Source organism: Branchiostoma belcheri, unplaced genomic scaffold, assembly GCF_001625305.1.
Source record: "Branchiostoma belcheri isolate BF01 breed outbred unplaced genomic scaffold, Haploidv18h27 scaffold6, whole genome shotgun sequence".
NCBI classification, from domain to species: domain Eukaryota; kingdom Metazoa; phylum Chordata; class Leptocardii; order Amphioxiformes; family Branchiostomatidae; genus Branchiostoma; species Branchiostoma belcheri.
Genome location: NW_017804242.1, coordinates 3,558,263 through 3,574,231, shown reverse-complemented (window position 1 = coordinate 3,574,231; position 15,969 = coordinate 3,558,263). Strand labels below are relative to the sequence as shown.

The 15,969-nt window shown below is 42.4% G+C and overlaps 3 protein-coding genes across 3 annotated transcripts in view; 1 reads left to right on the top strand and 2 right to left on the bottom strand.

Moving 5' to 3' along the window:
• Positions 1-5,186, top strand: part of LOC109482456 (protein catecholamines up-like) — a 6,126-nt gene extending 940 nt beyond the window's left edge. Inside the window, exons 3-5 of the mRNA XM_019785164.1 lie at positions 2,074-2,557; positions 2,997-3,214; positions 4,012-5,186. Coding sequence (XP_019640723.1) covers positions 2,074-2,557; positions 2,997-3,214; positions 4,012-4,272 — 963 coding nt within the window. The 3' untranslated portion in view covers positions 4,273-5,186. The remainder of the gene's footprint in view (positions 1-2,073; positions 2,558-2,996; positions 3,215-4,011) is intronic.
• A 125-nt stretch (positions 5,187-5,311) lies between these two features.
• LOC109482494 (UPF0317 protein C14orf159 homolog, mitochondrial-like) lies at positions 5,312-15,962 on the bottom strand. Its single transcript, XM_019785218.1, has 11 exons — positions 15,829-15,962; positions 9,770-9,949; positions 9,219-9,372; positions 8,493-8,688; positions 8,059-8,209; positions 7,534-7,656; positions 7,117-7,437; positions 6,824-6,973; positions 6,458-6,649; positions 6,108-6,310; positions 5,312-5,937 (listed from the first exon to the last, which is right to left on the bottom strand). The coding sequence occupies exons 1-11, from the start codon at positions 15,911-15,913 to the stop codon at positions 5,812-5,814; spliced, it is 1,881 nt and encodes a 626-aa protein (XP_019640777.1). The 5' UTR covers positions 15,914-15,962; the 3' UTR covers positions 5,312-5,811.
• LOC109482460 lies at positions 10,388-14,580 on the bottom strand. Its single transcript, XM_019785174.1, has 4 exons — positions 14,295-14,580; positions 12,204-12,343; positions 11,869-12,012; positions 10,388-11,496 (listed from the first exon to the last, which is right to left on the bottom strand). The coding sequence occupies exons 1-4, from the start codon at positions 14,465-14,467 to the stop codon at positions 10,706-10,708; spliced, it is 1,248 nt and encodes a 415-aa protein (XP_019640733.1). The 5' UTR covers positions 14,468-14,580; the 3' UTR covers positions 10,388-10,705.
• Positions 15,963-15,969: the final 7 nt, after the last annotated feature.

Genomic DNA, 15,969 nt, shown 5'->3' with positions numbered 1-15,969 from the left:
CCCAATTCAGTGATGGCACTGCTTTTCAACGGGGCCCTGTATCACACAGCACAATACAACAATCACATACAAATAACAACATTAGCATACAGAAATTATACAATAAATAATTATAATGGCAATGATAATGATAATAACGAAAACAATAAATAAATTATAATGGCAATGATAATGATAATAACGAAAACAATAAATAAATTATAATGGCAATGATAATAACGAAAACACAGTAATTAACCAATAACAGTAATAAATAGTAATAATAACAAAAATACATCATTGTCCAGTCCAGTCATTGTCATTGTCCAGTCCTATATGTTGGCATGGAGGGGTCAGAGGTCAGGCCAATTCTTACATTTCATTTTAAAAATGGACATGGACGGACAGGTCTTAATAGCAGTTGGCAGCCTGTTCCAGAGGGCAGGGCCTCTGTAGGAGAATTTGCGCTTTCCACATTCAAGGCGAACAAGCGGCAGTTTCAAAGATAGGTTCTGGCTGTGTCTGGTGGGGTATCTGTGGGATTCAGAAGCCATCTGGAAGTTATCTATGTAATCTGGGAGTTCATTGTTGACTGCCTTGTACATTGATTGTAGCAGGTGCAAGTTTCTCCGGGATGATAAAGTTTTCCAACCTAGGGTAGATAACTCACCATCGCCAACATGATGTGTATAACGTAAACGAAGGATAATTCTCGCTGCCCGGTTCTGGTACTTTTGCAATTTGTCAGACAAGCATTTACCACAGTTTCCCCATATCACATCGCAGTAGTCTATTTTAGGTAGGACTATACAGTTAAACAACATTATAAGAGTGTGTTGGGGCAGACATGGGATGAGGCGTCGTATGACTCCCAGTCTGGAAGAGACCGCATTACACAACTTGTCAATGTGAACTTGCCATGTTAAGCTGGAGTCAAGCCAAACGCCAAGGTACTTATAACTGGAAACAACTTCCAAAATGGTGCCAGAAAGGATAACTGACAATTGTTCTGTAACTGACTGCAGCCTACGTGTGGTTCCAAAGAGCATGGCTTTGCATTTATTAACATTGAGAGTCAGTTCATTTGTTTCCAACCATGTCTCAATATTACGAAGATCCGCATTGAGAGCATTGTTTACATCTGTGACTGTCTTGGACGCATAGAAGAGAGCAGTATCATCTGCATACAATACAACATGTCCATTTAATATATAGTCAGGTAAGTCATTAAGGTACATGATGAACAAAAGTGGCCCGAGAACCGAGCCCTGGGGTACTCCCACAGTAACTTCCAGGAAGTCACTCTGGACTCCATTTATGACAGTAGTCTGGTATCTGTCTTTGAGGTAAGAACAGAACCATGTCAATTCCTTGTCTTGTATCCCAAACATTCTAAGCTTAGCCAGGAGGATCTTATGGCTTACCGTATCAAAAGCTTTCTTGAGATCAAGAAAGATTGCTCCGGTAATAAGACCCTTCTCCATATTGTCTATGATGGTAAAGTTAACGTCTTTATAATTTTTATTGTTATGTAAATATTTAAATATGTATAACGATGTGTTGCCTGTTTTTCCCACAGATGACTATCTGGTTGTCGTCCCTGACTGCGACTGCCCTCATCAGTGCTGCACCAGTCATCATCCTGCTCTTCATCCCACTGGAGGCCACATAATATCGCCACCTTGAGAAAAAGTGTGCTTAAAGATACTTTTACTGCAACATACCCTAGGTATGTACATTTGAGGTGTGCAGGAGTGCATACCAAAAGTATGTTGCAGTAAAAATATCTTAAAGCACACTATTTCTCAAGGTGGCAATATTATGGACCCTGGTGATATTATGGACACGGATGTTACATGCATTTCGGACCATCCTTGCAGTGTAGCAGGCCAAAATGTCCCATACCCAAACTGTACCAGGGTATATTATGGACAGGGTTGCAGTCTGGCCTGCTACACCTGTATCATCAATGGCTGTCATGATTTGTAAGCTGGAGGGTATAGGATAACATAGATTTTGTTGTAAACGCTGATTGAATGACTACTCAGAGTATTAAAAGTTTATAGAAGGTTTCCCTGTTGTTGTTGTTGACAGGTCCTGCTGAGTTTTGCCTCAGGTGGTCTGCTGGGAGACGCCTTCCTCCATCTAATCCCTCATGCCACGTCACCACATACCCACGGGGACGAGGACCATGGTCATGGCCATGGTCATTCTCACGGCCACGGTCACTCTCATGGTGGTGATCACGGCCACTCTCACGACATAGGTGTAGGCTTATGGGTAATAGCCGGGATCCTAGCATTCCTCATTGTGGAGAAATTTGTACGTTATGTGAAGGGGGGGCACGGACATTCCCATGGTGCACCAGGGCATACCCATAATGCACCTCCAGAGGAGCAGGGAAGCCCAGAAGAGGAGGAGAAGCCAGAGGCAGAGGAGAAAGAGGGCAGTACTGATGACAAGGAGGAGGAGGGAGAGACTGAGCTGAGAAAAAGGAGAAGCAGTGGGGAGAAAGAAGAGGAAAAGTCGGAGGAGAAGGATATCGATGGAGATGTCCAGAAGGAGGAGGAGGATGAAGGTGACTTATTATTTAAAAGTCTTGTGGGGAAAGATGATTACCAGTTATTGCAGTGGTATTCTCGTCATACCGGGGTACTACTACTAGTACTAGTTGTAAACTAGGTGTGCCTGAGTGTTTATGGCTGGCTTTAATGTTGATTGTTTTGAAATAACAATAACCTGGGTACCATCTGGATTTTGCTCTGCTATGCTAGAAAAAAATCACTACCGGTAACGTAGTGGAACAGAAGCCGGATGGTACTCAGCCTCAGGCTAGAATAAGAATATACAAATTTACTTTGATGAGCTAGTGGCTAAGCTAGCTAGGGTTTGATCCCTGTCAGAAGCTAGACTTTGTGTCCATGGGAAAGGCACTGCAGATTGACGGCCCACTCAATAAGGCTTTTGATCTTTATCTACTTTGACTCACCTTGGGCTGTTTCATTATCCACACACAGATGGTGAAGTACAAGTACAGGACATCAAGATTGCTGGCTACCTGAACCTGGTGGCCGACTTCTCGCACAACTTCACGGACGGGATGGCGATCGGGGCGTCGTTCCTGGTGGGGCGTAGCCTGGGGATCATCACCACCCTCACCATCCTGCTACACGAGGTGCCACACGAGATCGGGGACTTCGCCATCCTCGTGCAATCTGGCTGCTCCAAGAAGAAGGTTAGAGACAAAAATTGTTCTACACTGTGGTCTAGCATATTAGTAGCAGTAGATCTAGACTCGCTCAAGTTGTGGCTCTCACAGAACCACTGGTTTTATTTCCCGAGGTAGGTAACATTAGTAATAATGAATGGAGTGAGCAAAGTTGGGCTAAGTGCCTTTCCCAATGGCACAACATTAGGACCTATTAAGGATTCAAACCCAGAATCTCTAGATTCAACCACACCAATTTAATTTCTTGGTTAACGGATTTTTCTAGAAAAATAATGGAGCGGGCGGGCGAAAAAAAAAATAAAAATAAAAACAGGCCTAGGCATCCTATTATGGGCCAAAATGGTACGATAGGAGCCATGAAGTCAACACACCAGGCTGGTTCAAAATTTTAACAATGAATTTTGAACTTTTAATGATACTACTGCATTGAAAGGTGGTATGACTGTAACAAGTAGTAAGAAAAGGACTGTTTTCAACTGTTCAGGGCAAAATATGAGCATTTTGAAGTTGATTCTGAACTTTTATTTTTATTTGCAAATCAGAAAAAAATGAAGCGGCGAATCCGTTAACCAAGAAATTAAATTGGTGTGGCCTAAGGTCACATTATGTCATAAGATTATAATAATAATAATAATAAAGTTTAAGACAGTTACCATATCATGTTTTGCTATGAAGGTTTACACATATTTATCAGTGAAAGATTTTTTCACAGATGGCATCCACCAATATTGTCTACAAGTAGGCTAGAGTAAACTTGTACGTGTTCATTTGTCATAGTGTGTTTGTTTTGTTTTTCTACACAGGCAATGCTGCTCCAGTTCAGCACAGCCACAGGTGCCATGGCTGGGACTGTGTTTGGCCTCCTAGCAGGCGGAGGTGGCGTTACAGCAACCACCTGGATCCTACCATTCACGGCAGGGGGGTTCATCTACATTGCCACAGTGTCAGTCATTCCAGAACTGTTGGAGGGCTGCTCCAGTATCTGGCAATCCTTCAAGGAGATTGCTGCACTGCTAGTGGGGGTGTACATGATGGTACTGATTGGAGAGTTAGAGGAGATGTAATAATAACCTACAGTATGAAGGAATAGTTCTCAAATTTATGATGCTTACTGTGTTTTTCTTTTGTTTTATGTGACACCAACGTAGCTCATTGGCTCTGAGCCTGGTCAACTTGTATAACTTGTCCCTCATAATTTAGATGTTAATACCAATAGTGTTAATGTTGGTATGATATAAACATTCATTGCAGTAAAACACTATGTATAATATTTCTTGTGCAGTTGTTTATGAAAAAATGGAATTGAGCTGTATGTGTAAGTTGTGTTCAGTCACACATGGGATCTGAGTCATACTGACAAGCTTTTTACTTACGAGTTTTTCACTTTAGTAGAAGTACTTAGTAACTGAAATAAAAGCAGGTTAAAATGTTCATGACACTTGTTTTCAACCTATTCAGTTCTTTATTGAGGAACATGCCTTATTAAGTAGGGTTCAGTTCCAAAAATTGAAGAATGCAATATTTCTTTTCGATAGAAATGTTATGCAGGAGCAAAAGACATAAAGATTATCAAAGACATCTTGTTATTAGTACAATTAGTCATACTTTACTACAACACAATGTATTGTACTTTTGTTTTTGGTTATGACTGCATGTTTTCATCATGGAATGATGTATGTCATTATGCATATGTCTATGATACATGTTTGTTGATGTACACAATAACGTTACATTTCATCTGACAGAAGAAATATCTATGATATTCAAAGATTTTCTGTAAAACAGTGATATAACTGTCACTGCAAAAAGAGTCCACAAAATGTAATTGTTGCACTCTTTCACCTTTGGTATGTCTTTGTAGCATTCCCAATGGCAAATTTGATTTAATAATGCCCAAATAAGGCTCAAGATTTTTTATTATGCCCAACCAGTGTGGAGTACAACTGTTCAGATTATAACCAATCACCATTAAGGACAGGTAGAGATTGGCCAGTAGTAGGTAATGACCAATCACCAATGTGCTGACTTAATGCACATTACAGACTGCCATGGAGGCACCTGGTACATGTACATGGATGTTTAAGTGCAGATTTTTTTTCAGTACAATACAACACCAAGATGATGTGTTTTAAGTGATAGTCAGTCAGCACCAAAGACAACTTAGATTCTTAGTATAAAAACCCTTTACATTCCATGTGGTAATACATGTATATTGTAAATTGACGTATCTTGTAAGCAGTGGCGGTAGTACATTGTGGCAATAAAGGGTCACGGAAAGACAACAGTCAAGATGTCTTCTTTATCCTACATTTATGTGCCTCCTGCATTCACTAAATCATACAAAAATAGGTCAACATTTGTGGGTTCTATTGTTTGCTTAATATGGATATAACGTTATTTCTTTCTTTTCGTCTCTCTGTACTAAATTGTCTCCCGTAATGACATCTCTGATGTCCCCGTTCAAGGTTCAAATTGTGGTATCGTATTGCTTCTTGTGACAACTTCTTTCCTATACTCTTCACCTTCCACCACCATTCCTGTAATAGAAGTTGACATCTTCCAGTCCGTGGACTGCTGCGCTATCGTGGGATGTCAGTGTTGAGCTAGTTTGGCACAGCCAAATTTCTCATTGCAGTAATGACCCCTTTCTGCTCAGCCGAGAACTGCAGCTCGCCCGACCTCTCCATGTTGTTGGTCTGTTTCAGCACCACGGACAGAGCCAGCTGTTCCTGCAATAAACGAATGCTTGTCTTAGCCAACTACTGCATAGTAAAACATCGCGGATTCCTAGAAACGTGATAGCTAGAAACCGTTTACTATGGAAAGACATTGCAATGGTGTATACTACAAACGTTTGGCGTCCAAGAACACTATGATTTTATATCGTATACACACGTACCCTTTCCAATGAGATAGCTGCTGCTACAGCGTCCGTCATATCCCTAGCCGTGCCGACGCTTCTCCTGAGGTAGCGGTCGTGGATTGGGCAGGCATTCAGGACGAACAGCGCCATGGAAAGGGCCCACACACCCCAGCTGGACACCCCCGCCCTAATGGTATAGTCTGTCGAGATCCACGTATCACTACCATCGGTACTAAGACCTAATAAAGGACAAATTGGACATAAAAGGAAGATCATGCACAGAAATAACATAGAAGAGGCATATATCATTAAAAAAAGAATATTTTCCTGTCACAGAAACATTTGCGTCGTAAAAATTTCAGAGCATATGTTTTGAAAACGTTTACCAGTCGTTTTGATCCGCGGCAGTTTGACAGGAAACAGTTGGTCCAAGCTCCGGTCTTCCTGAGCAGATTCTCCGATCCTCACCAGATGGTCGAACTTGAGGTTTGTCGGACCGTTTTCTCCCGTGCTCTTATCAGTACTTGGAATGTCGCATTTTGGGTAGGGTAGAACGGTGAAGGCTTTCTTCAAATATCCTGGAGAATAGGAAAACTGTTGTGTCAAAAGTTCGATGCAGTGTTATTCCTTCGTAACTTTTTTTTCTTGTGGGTAAAATCCTTTAGTCTTTATTTTGATATTTTGCAGAAATCTCTTGACAGTAGATAGCTCTATGTCGATTTTCTAGACATTCTATTATCATCATTACTCACCCACACGCACGAGTTCTCTCGCGATTGTATCCACCAGTTTGGTGCTGTTCTCGTCGGTCACCACAGTAACTTCCTTCCCTAACGCTTGCAACATGGCGGTTACGGCCACAGCGCCCTGGAGCCGCTCACAACGTTCTTGTGGAATGGATTCTGGAAATTTAAAAAAGAAGTATGACACAAAAAATGACCATATGAATAGGAAATAAAAACATAACAATAGTATAGTTTTTTCTTCTTCTTTTTTTGTGGAAACAACATGGTGACAAGAAGAATCGGACGCAGCGTTTGCCCACCTTGTTCAGGGTATGTTGCAACCACCACGGCGACTGAGGACGCATGGGACAGAGACAGGGACGACTTTAACAACGCGCCTTCGTCGTGTGTGTCCGACAAGCACCCATTCTGTGCCTCCCTGGGCGGCAGTACAATCCTCTCCAGCTCGCGGACGCGGCTAACGGCCTTTTCTGATGTCACGCTGTAAAACAGAGGATCCTGGGATATCTGCACAAGGCTAGGGGTGTCGGCCATGTTTGTGTCCTTGACAAAGGTCGTCTTGATGTCACAGAGGAACAGGCAGCCCTTTGTGCCATGCGTGAAGAAACCGATAGACGGAGCTGTTGGGAGATGCAGATTGTTAGAGCAGTTGTCAATGTCGTTGTAAACCTTGTACAATCTAGTGCAGGATGTTGCAGGATTTAAACCAAACTTACCAGCGGACATGACAGCCGGCTCCATGGTGACTCCACATGGCCAGAACACAGGCACGTCTCCTGGTGTGGCCTTCACAACATCACCCCAGTCAACGTTCTCTACGTCACTTATACCTATCATGGCTGGAACGACAACACTAGTAAATTACAAATACAGATGTCATTTTTAGATACCGACGACTCTATTTTTAGATACTTAAAATTCTATCAAGTCGCAAGTTACATCCAATTAAAAGTAGAATTATGTTTATCGAAGGAAACATATTGTTTTTGCTCTGTTTCCTCTTCTTCTTCCTCTCCAAACAGTGGCCTCTGACCTGACTGAACCAGACTGTCTCTCACCATGGTAACTAGTGTTGGATTACATAATGTTGCAATCTTATAGTAGGAGGGATTTAGACTCCTGTCACCATGTATGTGAATGTATTTGAGTAAGAATTAATAGAGCAGGCCATATGCAAAGGTAAACAGTATGCATTTGCTTTGCAAATGTTACCTTTCTAGTTTTACATGTTAGATTTATACCTGGGTCTCCAATGTGGATGGGCGCCCCGTGTGAAGTGGGCGTCCAGTGTGTTACCCGGAAGGCAGTTTCTAATTTGTCCTCTGGTATGTACCTCATGGTCACCACAACTTCACAGTCAAATGAGCTGAAAGGCTGGCAGCGAATACTCGTCTGAAAAAAGGGAACATTTTTACGATCCAGAATTATCCGTACAGATGCACTCTATCACTTTATTCTTCGGTCACCTCTGCTGGATTTTTGCAAACATAATATATATCCTCATTCATATTGTGAAGAATGAAAGCAAATTTCAGTGCAAGAAAATGAATTTGAATTTTATCACTTTGATACCAAAAGCGTCTCTGCTTTACTTAGTTTTATTTACTTATTTGCTGTAGACTAAATGCCATTATCTTATGCGTATATGTTAAGCAGAAATGGTAAGCAGAAATACCCTAAATATGCCGACATCCCGTCTTTGCTCCACGTTCCGTATGGGAACACCCGCCTCTAGAAATGCCCCTTCGAACGAGAAGCTGCAGCCGGTGTAGAAGGTCACCATGTCCTTCAGCTGGTCCGTGTAGGGCAGCAGGGAGCCCGACTCGGGGAGAAGTCTGCCGTTCTTACACACACTGTACACACCGTCCGTTCTGTCACGACATGAAGCGTAACATTCGGATAAACATCGTTCAACTTGTGGAATGATAGTGTCCGATTTACCAGGCTTCGGAAGCGGCTGGAAAGAGTAGAAATTGACCAAATAGACAGATATGCAAGGGTAGTGGGTCCGCTAATATTTCCAAACCGGGGCCCGACCGGGCTGTTTTGATAAACGAAAAATCAACAATTTATACCAATAAGAAACGCAAATAGTTACTATTATCAATTTTTAAAACTTTTTTTTGTGCTTTGTTGTCTTTTATATCATACTTTTCGTTCCATAAGACTTCCCGGCTGTAACCAGGTTTGGTGACCTCAGAATAAGGAGTACATTTGCCGCACTTTCCACCCGCTTTCAAAACCTGGAAGAGGCAAAAAGTTTGCGGAAAGATGCGAAATTATCTTGATGTTAGGTTTGCTTCTAACACGTGCGTGACGTACAAATACGGTACGATCGAAGCGGACACCTGTTAAACATGTACAGGAATGACTCTGAGCTACTACATGTATTTCATCTCACCTGATGTCAGATTCCTCCGCTAGCGGCGGAGCGGTCAACTCGCCAGGTTCAGACCGGTACAGCAGTGGAAAGGCTCCCGGGTTCAGCGAACAAAAGGCCTCGAAGTCGTCAGCCAGGGACTTAGGCAAAATGGTTATATTGGCCTGGGCGTACCCTGTGAAAACGGCAATACATATCGGTGATGAAGTTTTATCGTTGATGCGATTTTAGACAAATTTGCACGATTTTCAACCACGCCGCTGAACTGAGAGATAGCATGGCTAGTTGAAAGATAAACAGGGACAGTTTTCCGCTTGTTAGTGGAGGTTTTTAAACGTCTTTGCCTTCCCCTTAGAAGGACCAATAAATTAAATCCTTGGTATAAACAAAACCTCAAACACGTAGAACTATGTACCAAAGCCGACGTCTGCCTAAACCTTACAATGTTGGGTAAAAGACATAGAAAATATAGCTACGGTATAATATCTTTAATATTAGCCAGATAGGTGATAAATAAAGTCTAGATGGCCTTTCGAAACGCAATGAGTAGAGCTTGACAAAAGAGCCCTCACCAGAACACATTCCCGACGTCGACCTTCCCCGCAGCTCCCCTGTCCGGATGAGACGCCGGACGTCCCGCGGGTGCCAGGTGGCAAACGTCTCATCGTCCCACCGCGACATCGGTACTTCACACGCTGCAGATGCGATGGTACTTCGATCGTTGTAACGTAAGCCTCCGCTGCGCCGCGTGCCTGTAAAGTAGTGGTTGAACAATATATACAGATCTACTACTGTAACAATCCTTCCCAAGTAAGTTAACATTCGACTTCAATATTTAGTCAAAATATCACCATACTCATTGCATTTTGGCACTATTTTTTTCAGCCAGCAAAATCACATTCAGATTTCATAAAATATTTGCCTTGAATGTGCAACGGACAAGCAAAAAAACTGACTTGTCTGTCCCAGACGACGATGATGTAAACTATTGAGAATATTAACGACACATTAATTCATATATTCTACTTTAAGATCAAAACTGACGTTAGGAGAATGACTTATCAGTTGTCTGTAGTTTTTTTATGTACACTTCTAGGTTTGTTTGACAGGAGGGTTCGTGCGACAATGAAGGATCAGGCAATCTTTGTATAGCTTTTCCCATTTATTATTGAAACAACAATTTCCCTTCATTATGCAAATCACATGCTTAATTGTCAAATATTATCTAACAGTAATTTAGTGTTTATCCATTAATTACGAGTGACCATCGGCATTTTTCATATTTATTGTTTATTTACTGTTTGAAGTCCCAAGTACACATACATTTGTAGTTATGGATATATGCTTGGGATAAAAGAAAATGAGGTCCCTATAGGTATATGATTAAAGGTATATAATTCGTTCGTTCATGTACTTTCTTTTACAAAGGACTACGTACACACCAATACCCACCACCTACTGAAAAGTAATGAAATATCGTGCTTATACAAATCTACACCAATGTGGCATTACACATATGTCTCTCTTTCTACACTACTATGGCGAGAAACCACATCCTTCCCGTTCAACATTTGTTTTGCAGCATCCTCTTGGACTTCACTATTCTCTTCTAAACTGTCAAACTTAAGTTCTTTTTTTAGTCTTTCTTTTCTCATTGCCTTCCTCCACGTCACCACTGACACTAATACGATGGTAAATACAATCATGCACGCCCCTATAAGCTCCAGTACTGAAGGCTTGATGTCAAAGATCAGGTACTGTAGCAGAAAGGCCAGAGCAATAGTCACTCCTTGTAACATCTCGACCACTATGGCCTTCTCCTCAAGTAAGCTTATACACAAGCAGTAAGCTGACGACACATATACTAACCCTTGTCCTGCAAGGTACAGTGCTATGTTGTACTCCAGTTCCCACTTTGGAGTGACCAAGGCGTACATGATAGGTACAAGAAATACAGACCCTATCCCTTCTGTAAACGCTAAACAGGTTGGTCGGGGCAGCCTCTGTAACAAAGACCTGTACATGACGTTGACAAAGCAAAATCCAATCGGTCCTACGAAGGCTAGGACGTTCCCAACGAGGTAGGATGTTTCTTGACTTGCTGGAGTCATAGCTGTTGTGTTTGTCGAATTATTGTAGGCATCGTAGTAGACAGGGAAGGTTGTGTTAGACTGGGAATTCGACGTCGCGTTGTTTAATTGTGAAAATATGAGGGAGTGGCCATTTGTCTGTGTGATGTTCACAGGATTGAAGAGCACGCTTTTGTCGTTGTCGTTGTTCCTATCTCCAGGGACGCCGCCTGTATAAAAGAAAAAGAGGAAATATATGAGATTTCAGACTTCCAGGAAGTATGCAATCCTGGACTTCCTGAATTCCCCCCATGTCAATCCCTAATTCTTGCTGGCTCGTGGCCAGATTCTGAGATCTTCGATCTTCGTCATTCTGCCTGTCAATCTCCCCCATCCACGAGTTGCAAACATATACACAAACACACAACTCAGTCACCTAAATAAATACTTCCGTTCTGTAACATAACTTCCGCAGTTCCGACACTATCAAATCTACATGTATGCAATCTGTTCGTGAAGAAAAGATCCTCGAATCTCAAACAAACACTACTAGGAAATTATGAACCACGATGACTGTTTGTCTAGCCTGTATGCTCTCTTACCGGCAACGATTAGACCAATGGCAGCGATCCTGATGACCACGCCCACCAGCACGACGCGGCCGGGCGGTTCCTTTATGAGTCGCCAGGCGACCAGTGACGTCACGATCGGGCTTATGGCTCCACGACCAATGGCGAAGGTGTTACCTAGGTTACAAAAAACTGCATTTGATTGGCAGCCAGAATCAACGGTATATACGCTCTGTTACTTGAAATACAAGATCTAGATCCATACTGAAAGTTATGTTTGGGAACAGTACAAACAATAGGATTATACAACTTTTAGAATGTTAAAGATCAAATTAAGAGAAATGTGAGGAGATAGCTGGTGGTCTTACCTGGTGGGATGAGCAGAGCGGAGACGAGCACAGAGCTCGTACACAGAACCCGGATCAGCCCACATGACAACAGCTGGGCCAAAGTTTGCCAGCTGTACATGTGCCAGGGACCGTCATGTGCACAGCTACCATCTCTGTAGCTAGAAAAGTACAATCAAACATTCAAGCCCAGCAATATATAAGAAAATGTGCCAAAAGGAAAACCAACAACATGCGATTATAAGTGTACGTATCCTCTCATGTTACGCCCGCCGCCGAATGGTCAAGCAGGCCTGATCCATCCTTCCGGTTGGTTAGCGCTGATCTGACGTCAGCCAATCAAAAACTCTCCCTCCTGTTCTCGGAGGGAAAGTTATCAGCCAATCACGCTGTCTCTTGACCGCAGGTGGCAACGTGATTGGCTGCTGACGGCTGACCATCGAGAAGGACGAATCGAACGCGAAGAATCAGATCTCTAAAATTATCTCTAAAATTATAAATTAGCAATAATATTAATTTGTATTTTGTCTAGGACCTTGCTACTTTCTAAAAATGATGCAACAATGGACTCAACTCTTTGCTAAACTCCTTGAGGTGAATTTTGAAAGTACAGGCCAAAGCCCGTGACCAGCTTTAATTTAGTAATTAGCCATGTCTGAACACGTAGCACGTAGACTGAATTGTGTTTACGCTCATGCAGCTGAACTAACTTTGTACTTGAGCACGTATATAATTCACTGAACTAAACATACATGAAGTTGAAGGTAGATGCCAGTGACCAGCTTTAGTAACCATGCCTAGTCGTGTAATAAAAAGGATGAATGGTGTTGACGCTCAGCTGAACTAATTCTGTCACTAGCGCACGTATGCAATCTAATAAACTAAACACACATCAAGTCTGGGGTGTAGTACGTAAAACAGTGTCAAGGACATTTTTGTCCGTAGTACAGCAGGTGCCCTGTCGATCACTGCGCGGTTTTTAGAGACCCTTCGATGTTTGCTGGTCACCGAGCCTTGTTCAACCTTACACTAGTAACAGGTTAAAATATACAATGCGAAAAAAATACGCTAGACTTTCTGTGTCAGGGACATTTTCGTCCGGAGCACGGCAGGTGTCCTGTCGATCACTGCGCGGTTTTTAGGGACCGGTCGATTCTGCCAGACACCGAGCCTCGTTCAACCTAACAGGGTAAAATATACCATGCGAAAAAAAATACGCTAGACTTTCTGGCGATGCTGACCTTAGCTAACCTAACTCCTGGCGACCAACAAGTTCGGCCAAAGGCCATCGACAGTGGGCAAGGTGCCAATAATATTTACGTAGAACCAGTGGGCGTTAATGAATAATTTCAGCACCAACTTTCAAGGCCAATTAAGGGTAGGCTAACCTATATGTATGCCTTCTCTCTGAATCACCTCAAAGATTTTACTCGTAAGTATGAAACTATAGTTACGCTACAGTGTATGTACAGACAGATGCCTGCCTCGCACAGACATTACTGAACTCTTCCCGTGGAGGTCAATCTAAATTGGGCGACGATCGCTCCTCTGGAAAGGAGTCGCGTCACAACAACAACGACGCGTATAGTAGCAGTGGTAGGGAAAGGCCTGTAATAATGGTCACTATGTCGTAGTACAGAAAACGAATTTCTCTCCCGATATCACTAGGTTAGTATTGATGACCCGGATACATTCGTCAAAAGATGGGTTTGCACGTGTTGACGTGTGGACAGCAGTAAAAATGAGGCTTCTTGCAACGAAAGTCTCTTATAATCTCCAGCCATTTCAATCAAAATGGTACAAATACGCATATACAATATACTTTACTCCTGAATTGCGTTGATCTTACAAAAATACACACACAGAGCAAGTAAAATACAAAAACTGGGCAGTCTGCATTTGTACAACAGACGGATTGTGTAGTGGAGAAACGAGCTGTACAGTATCGGTCCTAGCGAAGACACTGATTTCGAAAAAAAAGCCTGTGTATTCTTTTCGACGGTAGATTCTGTTATAGCTCTACTGCCTGACTATCACCAGGAAACTTGTTTGACGAATGTGGCCGCGTGCCTTGTGGGAGAGAGTTTAAAGACAGAGTTCTGCAATACGTACCAGAAAATGAGAGCCAGCGGGACGAACGCCACAGTCGTCGAGATTTCGTTCACTGCGACGAGCTGCACGGCGGGGACTCCTGCCTCCGCGACCCGCCGGGACAGTAACGCCGCCACGGTATACCCGACTGCCGCCGCGACGGCCGAGAACAGACCCTTACTGTGACACTTCATCTTGAGACGGTTAGGTTAGAATGCTTGTTCAGACCGCGATGTGTGCCAAAGGTTATCAAACTCACGTAACTCAACTTCATTTCAGTAGAACTCCAAATAGGTTCAGATCAACAAAGTCAATAAAGTCATGGGGTCAGTAATTGGCCAAGGGACTGGGCCATTTTTAACAGGGTAATATTTCCCTTTCGTGGCTGGTGTAACGCACATAGTATGGTATTTTCTAGTTAATGGTATTGATATAACTTTCGGGACTCGGGATTTCTTAAATTAAGGGTGGCCTAGAAACGCAGACAAGTTGTTCATCTGGTTTACGGATATTTACATTTCTAAACTATCTCATTAAACGCCGCGAGGTCTACAATGTTCATAACTTATCAAGATCTAGTGATGCTACCAAGGACGGCACAGGAGCTCAAAAAATATATGTTTGTGTGTTTATTTGGTATGCAGGTTTGGGCAAAAAATATGATTGTGCTGTGGGCCTCTAGCGACTTTCTATGGTACTACAACAGGATTTCCGATTTTGAGACATACTGTGGTCATGATTTTTCAAATGTTGATAGCTCTCGCGCTCGTGAAGAAATGACATAGGTTTGGACCACGGTAGTTTATTTTTGGAACTTAAGGAGCCGATTGTGTTTGAAACTTTGAGTGAGAAAAAGTCAAGAAGGGGCGGACGGATCACATGACTTTTGGTACATGTAGAGAGCTTAAGCAATGATTGTCAAGATTCTATTATAACTATGAAAATCAGAATTAGAAGTACTTGATGATATGATTTTATAAACACGGTGCATTCTATGATAGGCCTTCCTCATCAATCATGCAAATGAATATATATTATGCAAAATATTGATATACAAAAAATGTATTATAAAACCACAGTGGTCAATGACGTGAATTTCATACTTGAAGCATTTGGAAGTTAACCAACAAAAGTTGATATAAATAAAGAAAATCAGGTTCTCATTAAAAACAAAATATGCTATAAACTATGAATAAACAATCGAAGAACAGTTGTAAAGAATAACATCATTGTGAGCAAGCTAAGAGACCGTGGAACTCTAGTTGAGCCTTGGTGGAAGCAGCTGCGCATACTTACTAAACTAACATCAAGTGACATGTAGTCGCATTAGATCTACATGTAATATTAGCCTGTGTTATACAGCCTCTCGCTTCCAAGGGCACACACATGCCCCTCCCCGAGTAGTGGGCCGATCAGTAGGGCGGACCGCTACGTACAATCGCGAGTAAGTCAAGGCTAGATCCGTATATAGGTCTATAGTAACAACACCTACCAACGTTAGATAGCTCATTTGTGTATGATGTAATAAGATATAAGCCAAGCCTTTGTACATCACCTGGACGTTTGCAGGTAACAGGTGTCACAGGTAGAGCCGCTACCTCCGCAAAACAGCGCACCGTGACTGTCCCGTGTGTAAACATGCACCACGGACCCCTGGATGACCCGTGGGTGTTGATTTGGGCTATCCCACATTACC

What these genes read in the sequence shown, in the direction of transcription:
- LOC109482460 (XM_019785174.1), bottom strand. Translation starts at nt 14,467, where the DNA reads ATGAAGTGTCACAGTAAGGGTCTGTTCTCGGCCGTCGCGGCGGCAGTC. An exon ending in CCGCTGGCTCTCATTTTCTG is followed by an intron (nt 12,344 to 14,294) that starts GTACGTATTGCA and finishes GTACTTTTCTAG; the next exon opens with CTACAGAGATGGTAGCTGTG. An exon ending in CGCTCTGCTCATCCCACCAG is followed by an intron (nt 12,013 to 12,203) that starts GTAAGACCACCA and finishes TTTGTAACCTAG; the next exon opens with GTAACACCTTCGCCATTGGT.
- LOC109482494 (XM_019785218.1), bottom strand. Translation starts at nt 15,913, where the DNA reads ATGTTTACACACGGGACAGTCACGGTGCGCTGTTTTGCGGAGGTAGCG. An exon ending in TGTTACCTGCAAACGTCCAG is followed by an intron (nt 9,950 to 15,828) that starts GTGATGTACAAA and finishes ACTACTTTACAG; the next exon opens with GCACGCGGCGCAGCGGAGGC. An exon ending in CAGCTATCTCATTGGAAAGG is followed by an intron (nt 5,938 to 6,107) that starts GTACGTGTGTAT and finishes CGTTTATTGCAG; the next exon opens with GAACAGCTGGCTCTGTCCGT.